Source organism: Coregonus lavaretus, assembly GCF_964263955.1.
Source record: "Coregonus lavaretus genome assembly, chromosome: 20".
In the NCBI taxonomy this organism is placed as follows: domain Eukaryota; kingdom Metazoa; phylum Chordata; class Actinopteri; order Salmoniformes; family Salmonidae; genus Coregonus; species Coregonus lavaretus.
The window spans coordinates 10,521,102-10,533,900 of NC_140007.1; the positions used below are offsets into that span (position 1 = coordinate 10,521,102).

The 12,799-nt window shown below is 42.8% G+C and overlaps 3 protein-coding genes across 3 annotated transcripts in view; 1 reads left to right on the plus strand and 2 right to left on the minus strand.

Annotated features, from left to right (window-relative positions):
• LOC311147776 (acid-sensing ion channel 1-like) overlaps positions 1-2,020 on the minus strand; it is a gene marked incomplete at its 5' end in the record, with an annotated part of 71,353 nt that extends 69,333 nt beyond the window's left edge. Inside the window, one exon of the mRNA XM_084184553.1 lies at positions 1,659-2,020. Within this exon, the coding sequence (XP_084040679.1) occupies positions 1,659-2,020 (362 nt within the window). The remainder of the gene's footprint in view (positions 1-1,658) is intronic.
• A 3,613-nt stretch (positions 2,021-5,633) lies between these two features.
• spryd4 (SPRY domain containing 4) lies at positions 5,634-7,290 on the plus strand. The gene is made up of 2 exons (XM_084184592.1): positions 5,634-5,779; positions 6,307-7,290. Exons 1-2 carry the CDS (start codon positions 5,647-5,649, stop codon positions 6,846-6,848), a joined length of 675 nt encoding a protein of 224 aa, XP_084040718.1. The 5' UTR covers positions 5,634-5,646; the 3' UTR covers positions 6,849-7,290.
• Positions 7,291-8,363: 1,073 nt separating this feature from the next.
• LOC311148247 (glutaminase kidney isoform, mitochondrial-like) overlaps positions 8,364-12,799 on the minus strand; it is a gene marked incomplete at its 5' end in the record, with an annotated part of 28,188 nt that continues 23,752 nt past the window's right edge. The window contains 7 exons of the mRNA XM_084185150.1: positions 8,364-8,735; positions 10,712-10,775; positions 10,989-11,065; positions 11,424-11,485; positions 11,625-11,717; positions 11,970-12,101; positions 12,580-12,756. Coding sequence (XP_084041276.1) covers positions 8,579-8,735; positions 10,712-10,775; positions 10,989-11,065; positions 11,424-11,485; positions 11,625-11,717; positions 11,970-12,101; positions 12,580-12,756 — 762 coding nt within the window. The 3' untranslated portion in view covers positions 8,364-8,578. The remainder of the gene's footprint in view (positions 8,736-10,711; positions 10,776-10,988; positions 11,066-11,423; positions 11,486-11,624; positions 11,718-11,969; positions 12,102-12,579; positions 12,757-12,799) is intronic.

Here is a 12,799-nt window from a genome sequence, read left to right on the forward strand (position 1 = left end):
TAAATTGTAATGTATTTTTGTCTGTAATGTCTCTTTCATTATGTGTCGGACCCCAGTTAGACTAGCTGTCGCCATTGGCATTGGCTAATGGGAATCCTTATCAAATCAAAACACCATGGGGATAGTAGTGTGTTTATATAATATAATATAATATGCCATTTAGCAGACACTTTTATCCAAAGCGACTTACAGTCATGTGTGCATACATTTTTACGTATGGGTGGTCCCAGGGATCGAACCCACTACCCTGGCGTTACAAGCGCCGTGCTCTACCAATTGAGCTACAGAGGACCACAGTCACACAGTCTCAGGCTGGTATTAGTCTAACTCTGTCTGTATGGAAATATGATACCCCTCCTCCACTCCCTCCTTCCACTCTTAGAAAGCCAATGTCTAGTTGCACACTGTACAGTGTGTAAAATATAAACCATTTGTATTTAAGATAACTATACCTTATCTGTCATTCCTGGTAGAATCAACAAGGAACCCTACACTCTTAGAAAAAAAGGTTATATCTAGAACCTAAAAGGGTTATTCAGCTATCCCCATATGAGAACCCTTTGAATAATCATTTTTGGTTCCAGGTAGAACCCTTTGGGTTCTATGAAGAACGCTTTCTATGGGGACAGCTATTGGAGTGTAGGTTTGGAATTGGGTAATACTGAATCCCAAGGGTTTGATGGAATGCAGGGACTAAAATTACAATATCTAGTAAAGACTGTGGAGTGTGGTCTGGAGAGTCTACAAAATGCATTCTTTCAAATATGGTTTCATTTTGGCTCATGTTAATCAGAGCAAGCAAAGGCCGTCTCCAGCGTCTTAAGCCCCACACATTACTCCAACTTGGAGATGGCATGGAGCTGTGCTGTGGCCAGTGAGCGAGGCACGGCGGTAATACCGGCCTCTCAGAGTTGCTGCTGCTCTTCTCTGGGGTTTGTGACATTAAAGCCCTCTCGGCTCATCCATCCAAGGCAGACAAATCGGGTCTTTCTCTCTAAGCAGGGCTGGCATGATTCACCACCAGTAAGGAAATCAAAGCATCTGAGTGACAAAGTGCTTCCTGAGGATGTGAGGCACAACACTGTTACAGACAATGGGGCACCTTGCCACCTTCACCATTCTTCTTACTTATGACTGATTCAGTTCTGCCTCTGACTTTTCATGACTATTGTAAAGGCTGAATGTCTCACAGAGAGGATCTGTAAATCAATAAGCTAACAATATAGGCCTGTAGTACAGCAATGTTGAATTGAAAGTACATGTCTTACACCAAACTGGTGACACCTGTGCTATGTACTCTGCACAGGAGGTCATGTCACACACATCTCTCTACACTGCATATCGTCTTCTTCAGTACACATAGCGAATCAGTCTGAATGTGATTACTAGTTGAGGGGAACCGAAACCTTTGAGGGAACTAGGTCTACTGCCTGACTATGACTAATGAACTCCCACTGATGATTCCACTCTGATCTAGTGGCTATAGGTTCAAATGTTTGGCTGCATCTGTTATGGCACCATATTCCCTGTATAGTTTTGTCCAGGGACACATGGGCATAAGGTACCATTTCAGGGCTCTAGCCTAAACGTAACCTAGTGCATTTTATAGGGACTAGAGTGCCACTGCAAATCCACATTTTGTCACACGTTTAACGCACCTCTGGTTGAGTAGCGCGAGAAGCTCCCCTGCGTGGTACAGGTCATTGCGCGTCACGCGACTGAAGCGGAAGAAGTTTAGGTTGCAGAACGTGACAGCGGGGAACACCATCGTCGGGGTCGAGATCTCGTCCAGTTTGGTGACGTGCGGATACTCCAGGTAGAAGTGTATTCGGTCCACGCACACAAACAGTAGTAAAGTCAAGGAGCCCAGGAAGAACACGACCCATAGACAGCGCTTGATGCAGACTCGCTCATAGGTGAAGATGTGCGAAATTCCGTGCAGTGTTGAGTTGTGCGCAAAAACCTCAATGGGGGGTGGCTTCTTGCAGTCCATTTCTTCAGATTCTACTTTGAGGTCCATTATGCTACAGTCTGGGTTAATAGCTATACAGAATGCAGAGGGACATTGAAGTTGTTTGCAGTTCAGAAGGCAGGTAAATTACTTCACCTCACAACCATATTCAACTATCTATCCAAGCTGATAAAAAAACACATACAACAGAATGATGTACTCATTCATATTCGGTGCACTTAATAATATGTGATCTGAGCATCTGTTTCATATCAAATTCATACCATGCACCTGTGGCATCTCCAATATACCTGTCATTAGCAAGTAATAGCTATTTAAAGACTAACTGCCCAAACGTGCGGGAAAACCAGCGCGGGATTTTTTCTGTCTCGTGGTTATCATCATTCAAAAGGCGGGATGCAAAAAACGCAGGATACCCTCATTGAAGGCAGGCGCGCATGAATTCTCAGTAAGAGTCAAAATAAAGCAAATAATTCAAGAGTAGCCTATGAGTCACCAAGATGCTCCTCTTTTCCGCAAGAAAAGTCCCGATCATTGAACAGTGTTCGGAGACACTGCTTCTCTACCGTCTTGTCAAGTCCAGGTAGCCGTTCTGAAAAACGTGTCAGGCAATTACAGCTGTGAAAAATATGGAACACGTTCGGTCATAGAGCGTTGGTCGCAGATTAATTGTTGACTGAAAGAAAGGAGAAACGCAAGGCATGAAGAGGAGTGAGTGAAGCAGGGCTCGTCCGTGTTGACTGTCCAGCTTCAGCGCCCTGTTGAAGACTAGTTCATATCCGTCGTTCCTTTGTGTCTGTCTGTTGGCAGAACCGCGGTTCTATCCGCAGGGGAGAGGTCGGAGGAGATGTTCCGTGGGACTGAGGGCTTCGCTGTTGCATTGGTCGGTCGTGACTCGTGAGCGTTTTTTCTTTATGCATATTTGTCTAGCCATCGCAGGGAGGCAGTGAGAGCAGAGTGCAAGCGAGAGGACCAGTCCTGCGCCACACTGAAAGATGTGAACTGTGGCATGCAGTTGTGATCTGAGTAAACTCCCCAATCATGCAAACAGATGATAGGAGAACGCAAAAGAACGCACCCGCTATATCATGATTTCAATCTCTCTCTCTCTAACGATATACGCGTTAAAGAGATAAACTGTAGGCCTACATTGTATGTGTGTTGTATGCGTGTTCATCAATAAACCAAGACACATTTAGCCCCCAACGGGTACAGTGCCTACAGAAAGTATTCAACATTTTGTTGTGTTACAGCCTGAATTTAAAATGGAATACATTTAGATTGTTTTGTCAATGGCCTACACACAAAGTGGAATTATGTTTTTCGAAATTTTTACAAATGTAATTAAAAATGAAAAGCTGAAATGTCTTGAGTCAATAATTATTCAACCCCTTTTCTATGGCAAGCCTAAATAAGTTCAGCAGTAAACATTGCTTAACAAGTCATAATAAGTTGCATGGACTCTGTGTGCAATAATAGTGTTTAACATGATTTCTTTATGACTACCCCATCTCTGTACCCCACACATTCAATTATCTGTAAGGTCCCTCAGTCGAACAGTACATTTCAAACACAGATTCAACCACAAAGACCAGGGAGGTTTTCCAATGCCTCGCAAAGAACGGCACCTATTGGTAGATGGGTAAAAAAAAAGAAGACATTGAATATCCCTTTGAGCATGGTGAAGTTATTAATGACACTTTGGATGGTGTATCAATACACCAAGTCACTACAAAGATACAGGCATCCTTCCTAACTCAGTTGCCAGAGAGGAAGGAAACAGCTCAGGGATTTCACCATGAGGCCAATGGTAACTTTAAAACAGTTACAGAGTTTAATGGCTGTGATAGGAGAAAACTGAGGATGGATCAACAACATTGTAGTTACTCCACAATACCAATCTAAGTGACCGAGTGAAAAGAAGGAAGCCTGTACAAACTAAAAATATTCCAAAACATGCATTCTGTTTGCATGTGAGAGGGTGATTTGAAGGAGTCAGGCGCAGGAGGATAAATCACTGAATACAGAGTTTATTCCATAGGACACAGTTACGCTGGATAGCGTCAACAGCACAGGGCGTAATACAGGCGCACTGGAACACAATACAGGCACACAGGGAGAAATATCCCCGGCAATACATAGTACGGGTAGCTCAACCGAGCTACACTCATCTTCACATAAAACAAGGACAAGGGGGCAGAGGGAACACTTATACACGGACTAATGAGGGGATATGAACCAGGTGTGTGTAATTGACAAGACAAGACAAATGGAATGATGAAATATGGAGCGTCAGTGGCTAGTAAGCCGGTGACGATGAACGCCGAAACCTGCCCGAACAAGGAGGGGAGGCAGCCTCGGCGGAAGTCGTGACATTGCAATAAGGCACTAAAGTACAACTGCAAAAAAAATGGGCAAAGAAATTCACTTTATGTCCTGAACACAAAGCGTTATGTTTGGGATAAATCCAACACAATACATCACTGAGTACCACTCATCATATTTTCAAGTATGGTGGTGGCTGCATCATGTTATGGGGATGCTTGTCATCGGCAAGGACTAGGGAGTTTTTTTAATGATAAAAATAAACGAAATAGAGCTAAGCACAGGCAAAATCCTAGAGGAAAACCTGGTTCAGTCTGCTTTCCAACAGACACTGGGATACAAATTAACCTTTCAGCAGGACAATAACCTAAAACACAAGGCCAAATATAGGCTGAAGTTGCTTACCAAGACGACATTGAATGTTCCTGAGTGGCCTAGTTACAGTTTCGACTTAAATCGACTTGAAGATCTATGGCAAGACTTTAAAATGGCTGTCTAGCAATGATCATCAACCAACTTGATAAAGCTTGAAGAATTTAAAAATAATAATGTGAAAATACTGTACAATGCAGGTGTGCAAAGATCTTAGCGACTTACCCAGAAAGACTCACAGCTGTAATTGCTGCCAAAGGTGATTCTAACATGTATTGACTTAGGGGTGTGAATACTCACGTAAATTAGATATTTCTGTATTTCATTTTCAAGAAATGTGCAAATATTTCTAAAAACATGTTTTCACTATGTCATTATGGGGTATTGTATGTAGCTAACATTAGATAGTTAATCAAGAGATTCTTTCCTTTGCCTCGATTCGGCAGTCTCGTCCAGATCATCATGGCATTTGTATTTTTTTATGATAGCCACGTTAGCAGCTAATTATCATTTAATTTTTGGGGGGTAAATACAGGCGAATATATTGATAAACATCACCTTGTCCTACAGAGATTTACACGGTTATCAAAACGTCACGCCAGGGTAAGCCTACATGAAACACAGTCCTTATTTTAAGTGTTTCTAAAATCCCCTTTGGGAAAAATGAATGGTGGAAAAACGATTGGAACCATTTCCCTGTTTGACCGTTAGGTTTTATGGGTATTATGACTCATAGTGCGGTACTCTATAATCTAAAAAACTAAGTGTAGGCCTACCACATGACAGAGCCCACCTGTTGAGCGTTCCTTCAACAGTCAAATCAGCACCATGGACAGCGCCTAACCAGGTTTCAATGGTAAATGTAATCCAGTATCATATGTTCAATGCAGTCTCCGGTACCGTAGATGGCGCCATTTAGCAATAATCATAGTTTGAAGATTTACCAAGAAGGAAATAGCTTTGTTGGGAGAGTAAAGATGGCGATGCCCCTTGGCATGGGACATTATTGTCGCTTGGCAGGACGAGTTGTGGGCGCAGTGTCCCGCAGACAAACGCGTGGAACACTTCTTCCAGCGACAAGATCGTATATTACCGAAACGGCGGGCAATAGTGAGTAGAAACATCAACTGAGAGTGGACACTGAGCGAGCTTAGTTTCAGCTCATAGCAAACTAGAGGTCAGAGCAGGGGACATTACATAATAACAATTCTGACCGCGCTCGCGACCACCTGATTGTTGTAAATCTTAACGTGTAGGCCTATTTTTGCACGTTTCCATGCGTAAATTTACTTTCGTTTTGAAATCTGACATTTCACCAACTTTACAGAATTTAGAAGCTTTGAAAAGTTTGGTTACATCGTGTTTGGAAGGACTAGTAAACTGCATTTCAGCTTTCTTACCTTATAGTCATACTTAAATCAGTGTAGCTGTTGACCCTAGTAGCTTAAAGCTACTAGGGTCAACAGCTACACTGCTTAGCTTAAATCGGTTTGCTAGTAAATCACAATGTTTGAAAATGTCTTATGTCATGTATGTCTCCACATCCACCATGCATATGTATTTGTTCTCTAGAGAACATTCTGCAGTTGCCAGTATCTATTAATAACGTTTGCTCTCAAATCTGCTTCTCTCAATAGACCTGCAGTTTAAGCTGGACGACAGGACAGCCCACAGCAGTCTGGACCTCTTTAAGAAGGACACAGGTGTCATCTATCGCATCCTGGGCATAGACCCCAGCCATGTCCAACAAAACCCTGAGCGCTTCCGTGATTGGGCCGTGGTGTTCGGAGACGGGCGAATCACAGGCGGCCGCCACTACTGGGAGGTGACAGTGAAGAAGTCTTCAGAGTTCCGTTTAGGCGTGGCTGAGGCGGCGATGTCACGGGACGACTGCGTAGGCACCAACCGCGCCTCCTGGGTGTTCGGCTATGTCCAGCGCAAGTGGTTTGCTATGACAACCAACCAGAGGGTGCCGGTGCCTCTGGTGGGTAAGCCTGATCGCGTGGGCATTCTGTTAGACTATGAGGCCGGCCTTATAGGCCTGGTGGATATCCCGAAGGCCAAGGTGATCCACAGCATGAGGGCCACGTTCAGGGGGCCTCTCTGCCCAGCGTTTGGCTTGTGGGATGGAGAGCTGCTTACACACTCAGGTCTGAAGGAGCCTGAAGGCTTAAAGTGAAGCAGAAAGATCTCTGGACTGATGACAATATGGCAAGGAGAGAGGGGGCCAGGAGCGTGATGTGCATTAACTCTGCTAACTTGGTTTTTGTAAACTGAAGACTTCCAGCAGGCAGCACTTGTACATGTCTTTCAAATCTCCCATGAAGAGCAGTATTCTCCATCCGAATGTAGAGCTGAAGTTTATTTTCAATTGGGGAAGCAGGGAGTTGGTCCAATGTGTCATTTCATTGCCATACAGACTCAGCAGAATAAGCTGTGTTTTTGTTACCTCGTGTTATCTTTTTTTAATGTGAAATAAATGCCAACAATATGTAGCCATCCTGTGTGTAACAAGAGATCATTAGGTACTGGGAATGTTACTGTTATTACTATTGCTTAATGTTTGGACTTCCTCCATTATGTTGTCAAACTTGAATTAAAGCAAAACCATACCTTTTTGAGCCTTTTGATATAATCCAATTGTGTGCTGAGATTGTATGCTGAAATAAAAACCGTTATACATTTTAACTCATTTATTTACAGCAGCAAGCTTACATTGACAGTTTAACCTGAGGAAGCAGTCTGTAGCACAACATCACTTAATCACAGTAAGAAAACCCTGGATGTGTGTGTCTTTGGTTCTATAACATATCAAAACAACATTCATCTGAATCAATAGATTCATGTACATATAAAAGGAAATGCTGATGGGACACTGTCATACATGAATATTCATCAGTCTCAGTCACTCAAACGATCCCATTTAGACATGCCGTTTCTATAGTTACATAAAAGTTGTGTTTCTCTTATGTTGGGCCAATCCGTGTTATAAGTATTCACACCAAAGAGGAGAAAAGACTAGAAGAAAAATGATTGTCAAATACCTCATCCTCATGATCCATGGCTCATAGGTTCCTCATAGTTCACTCCTGTCTTCTGACCTGCTTATGATACTGGTGTACTTCCTATTGAGGTAGATTAATATATACTTTCCTACTTAATATATTTCTAGATTTGTACAGTATATTTATAACCTGCCAATATGTAACGTTACAATGCTGTGTGCATAATGCAGTTATATGTATAGTGGCATAAAATCTACTAACAAAATACTAATGTAGCGTCATACATAATTAAACACATCACAAAACATTGTATAAATACATTACAAACACTGGTCACATACAGGCAGCATATATACATAAAATGTGCATCAGACTGGCATTTTTAAGTGACGAGTAAGGACAAAGTGTGTGTGTACTTACAAACAAATAACTGCCAAGTTCACCTGAACTTGCAACTGATCACTTGTTGGTGCCATGTCAACTTGAAACAGTGCTACATTGATTCTGTCCACTCCTGAAGACTCCAGAAGTTTTATGTGCAGCAACATGGCCAAAGAAAGTGTGCTTGGGACAGCACAATCTCTCACAGCGGAGTGCGATATGATGTGGCGAACCCCAACCTTTATACACAGTGACGTGGGACCATATCAAATATACTCACTTACACCTCTTCACTAATGGCACGAAATGGCTGCATTTAATTCCAAAACGTTGTCACCTGTCTACCTGAGAAGGTGTTTCTTATAGCTCTTCTTGCTTTCCGCCATATTGCTTGGGCCTATCCAGTCCTATAGATCTGTTAAGGGGAGTAATATAGGGTATAGGGGAAGGCGACAATTTCCTGGAATGAAACAGCCAATGCCTCTTGTATTAAATATTGTTAGACACATCCATTCTGTCTGGCTTAAACCACCACCTTCAATGTGTCTAACTTTCTCTGGTCTTCTGTTTCGGACTGGGACTCACTACTGCATGGGTACATCCGCTGGTACTCCGTCAAGACTGACACCACCCCGTCCCGACCAAACTGCCTGGCATCATCCAGGGGTGTGTTTCCCCACCTGATAACACAGAGAGAGATATGAGCGTTCAGGAAAAAGCTTTGAAATGGGCTTACAGCTACAGAGGCAAATGTGGTGCAAGGCAAAGGGAAACAAGTGACACATTTATTTGTTTATTTTATTTAACCTTTATTTAACCAGGTAAGCCAGTTGAGAACAAGTTCTCATTTACAACTGTGACCTGGCCAAGATAAAGCAAAGCAGTGCGATAAAAACAACAACACAGAGTTACATATGGGGTAAAACAAAACATAAAGTCAAAAATACCACAGAAAATAAATATACAGTGTGTGCAAATGTAGCAAGTTATGGAGGTAAGGCAAGAAATAGGCCATAGTGCAAAATAATTACAATTAGTATTAACACTGGAATGATAGATGTGCAAGAGATGATGTGCAAATAGAGATACTGGGGTGCAAATGAGCAAAATAAATAACAATATGGGGATGAGGTAGTTGAGTGGGCTAATTTCAGAAGGGCTGTGTACAGGTGCAGTGATCGGTAAGGTGCTCTGACAACTGATACTTAAAGTTAGTGAGGGAGATAAGAGTCTCCAGCTTCAGAGATTTTTGCAGTTTGTTCCAGTCATTGGCAGCAGAGAACTGGAAAGAATGGCGGCCAAAGGAGGTGTTGGCTTTGGGGATGACCAGTGAGATATACCTGCTGGAGCGCATACTACGGGTGGGTGTTGCTATGGTGACCAATGAGCTAAGATAAGGCGGAGATTTGCCTAGCAGTGATTTATAGATGGCCTGGAGCCAGTGGGTTTGGCGACGAATATGTAGTGAGGACCAGCCAACAAGAGCATACAGGTCACAGTGGTGGGTAGTATATGGGGCTTTGGTGACAAAACGGATGGCACTGTGATAGACTACATCCAATTTGCTGAGTAGAGTGTTGGAGGCTATTTTGTAAATGACATCGCCGAAGTCAAGGATCGGTAGGATAGTCCGTTTTACGAGGGCATGTTTGGCAGCATGAGTGAAGGAGGCTTTGTTTCGAAATAGGAAGCCAATTCTAGATTTCACTTTGGATTGGAGATGCTTAATGTGAATCTGGAAGGAGAGTTTACAGTCTAACCAGACACCTAGGTATTTGTAGTTGTCCACATATTCTAAGTCAGAGCCGCCTAGAGTAGTGATTCTAGTCGAGTGGGCGGGTGCCAGCAGCGTTCGATTGAAGAGCATGCATTTAGTTTTACTAGTGTTTAAGAGCAGTTGGAGGCTACGGAAGAAGTGTTGTATGGCATTGAAGCTCGTTTGGAGGTTTGTTAACACAGTGTCCAATGAAGGGCCAGATGTATACAAAATGGTGTCGTCTGCTTAGAGGAGGATCTGAGAGTCACCAGCAGCAAGAGCGACATCATTGATATACACAGAGAAAAGAGTTGGCCCAAGAATTGAACCCTGTGGCACCCCCATAGAGACTGCCATAGGTCCAGACAACAGGCCCTCAGATTTGACACATTGAACTCTATCTGAGAAGTAGTTGGTGAACCAGGCGAGGCAGTCATTTGAGAAACCAAGGCTATTTAGTCTGCCAATAAGAATGCAGTGGTTGACAGAGTCGAAAGCCTTGGCCAGGTCGATGAAGACGGCTGCACAGTACTGTCTATTATCGATCGCGGTTATAATATCATTTAGGACCTTGAGCGTGGCTGAGGTGCACCCATGACCAGCTCGGAAACTGGATTGCATAGCGGAGAAGGTACGGTGGGATTCAAAATGGTCGGTGATCTGTTTGTTAACTTGGCTATCAAAAACTTTCGAAAGGCAGGGCAGGATGGATATAGGTCTGTAACAGTTTGGATCTAGAGTGTCAAATGAGTCTCAGTTGAAGATATCATTCTAGCCCTTAACTAGTCTGGTGTAGTAGGGTGATTTTAAAGACCTGGACACTTTAAAAACCACCAGTCTCTTCTCAGAGATGTGTGAGTTATTAAAAGTGTCAGGCAGAGGACGAAGTGGTGTCCCTACCTGTCCTTTATATGGGGGTTCACTTTGCACGTCTCTGTTAGGAAGATCACCGCTTCCACATGACCTGAATAAACAGGAAGGGCGAATTCAACTTCAACATACGGTAATGAGTTTGTGCAACCAACCAGTGATGCATTCATATATCTATAGTCCTCACAGCGAAGCCATCCACTCCAATTAAACCATGTCAGCCACACTTGAATTACAAATGTGAACAATAAGGTGAAGTACACGTTATGTGAGAGTACAGTCTTATCATAACAAATTATAGAGTCACCTTCAGCTGACGCTACGTGGAGGGCTGTACGAGAATCATAGTCTTTCTTTTCCATGTCCACAGCCGAGAGAGCAAACCTAGGGGAAGACAGGAGCAAGAAAAGGAAGAAAATCAAAGTATACTAAAAGGTTAATTGGAGTGACAGATGGCCAAGACTAAGAGATAAGGGATTTGAGACAAATGACTTTGTGAAAAGCTCTATAGTAATTATATTGAAGTTAACTGAAATTGATTTGATACGAGGGGTTGTCTGTTCCATGCAGAACATAAATGTAAACATATTATGGAAATCATTTAACACGTTTTTTCTTGTCTGTCTGGCGCCCAGCGCTTGTTTATGAAAAGGCAAACTATAATTTCTTGTAAGTCATTAGGACCGATTATAATGGATTGGATTTATATAACTAGTCTAGGCTCCCAGGATTCAGTCTTTACCTCCTCAGGGCAGAGACATCTCCACTGTAAGCTGCAAACATCAGTTTCACCACTGACTTGTTCTGAAGGGGGCAGAAGAAGGTGTTTCAGGTGTTGTAAAGGAGACATGAACAGAAAACATGAATTTTCCAGAGAGTTTAAAATGTTCAACTAAGAAAAAATTAAAATAAGTATTTAGTGCATACTCTATCCCTTACTTACCCTATCATCAAGTGATTGTCTGCGAGGGTCCAGCTTCCTTACAAAGTGTCTCATGTTGTCATAGTTATGGAAGTTAAAGAGAGAAACCAGTTCCTGATCAATCAGCAGATAGAATGGGGAAATTCACACAGGAAAATTATGGATTACTGTACTATTCAATGTTCTACTCTGTTTGAATCTTCCAATTTTACAATATCATACAGTTACAAAGTACACACTCAGGTATGACATTAAAATTACTTTCGATATGTCAAAAAACAAGGCCATCAGTGAGAATAAATATCGACTGCTGGGTATGACAAAAACATAAGTCATAGGGGATTGAAATTCTTCTTGTCTGTGTACCTGACAGAAGTGAATGCCTCGGACACTATTTCCGACACGGTCTAACGGAGGAGACCAACACATTATTCCCATGACGTTAGGGACCACCAGCAGTACTGCACCAGAAACGCCAGACTTAGCAGGTAAACCCACCTGGAAAAAAGAACAGGTGGAATGACACTTATAGCCGGGTGCATCTCAAATAGTCTAAAACAGATTCCTCTCCTTGTCTCCTATCTTTAAAAAAATAAAAATAAACTTATTTGTGGATTTTCAGTTGGGAACATAGAGACATTGAAAACAATACAACATCCCCAGTCCTTAATCAACCCACCCCCACAGCACCCACCCATCCCTCCCTCCCACCCCACCCCACCAAGGCATCACACCAAGACGGTACAAAACAAAAAACAAACAAATAAACAATAACAGAAACCAAAAACAATAGCAATAAATTCTGATAATAGCAATAACTTGTCTCCTCTCTTTTAACTACTGATCTGACAACATAGGATAGGTGAAAGCAATATGGCACATCTGAGATAATGGGGAATGTTCCATCTGACCACATACAGTATGATAAGGTCACCTCAGGTCATTGACCTCTGACCTCTGTTTCTCAATGACTCACATGGAAGGCGAACTGGCCAGAAAAGTCGTACATCCCGCAGGAGTGCATGAGGCTCAGGGTGTTCCGAACGGCCTCCGCACTCAGCACCTGCTCGCCTGTGATTGGACAGATGCCCCCGTTGGCCAGTGTGGCGGCCATGACACTGCCTGACTCACACGTCACCTCGATGGAGCACAGCTGAGAAAACAGAGAATAGTTGAGACCACTGGTTTACTGTACA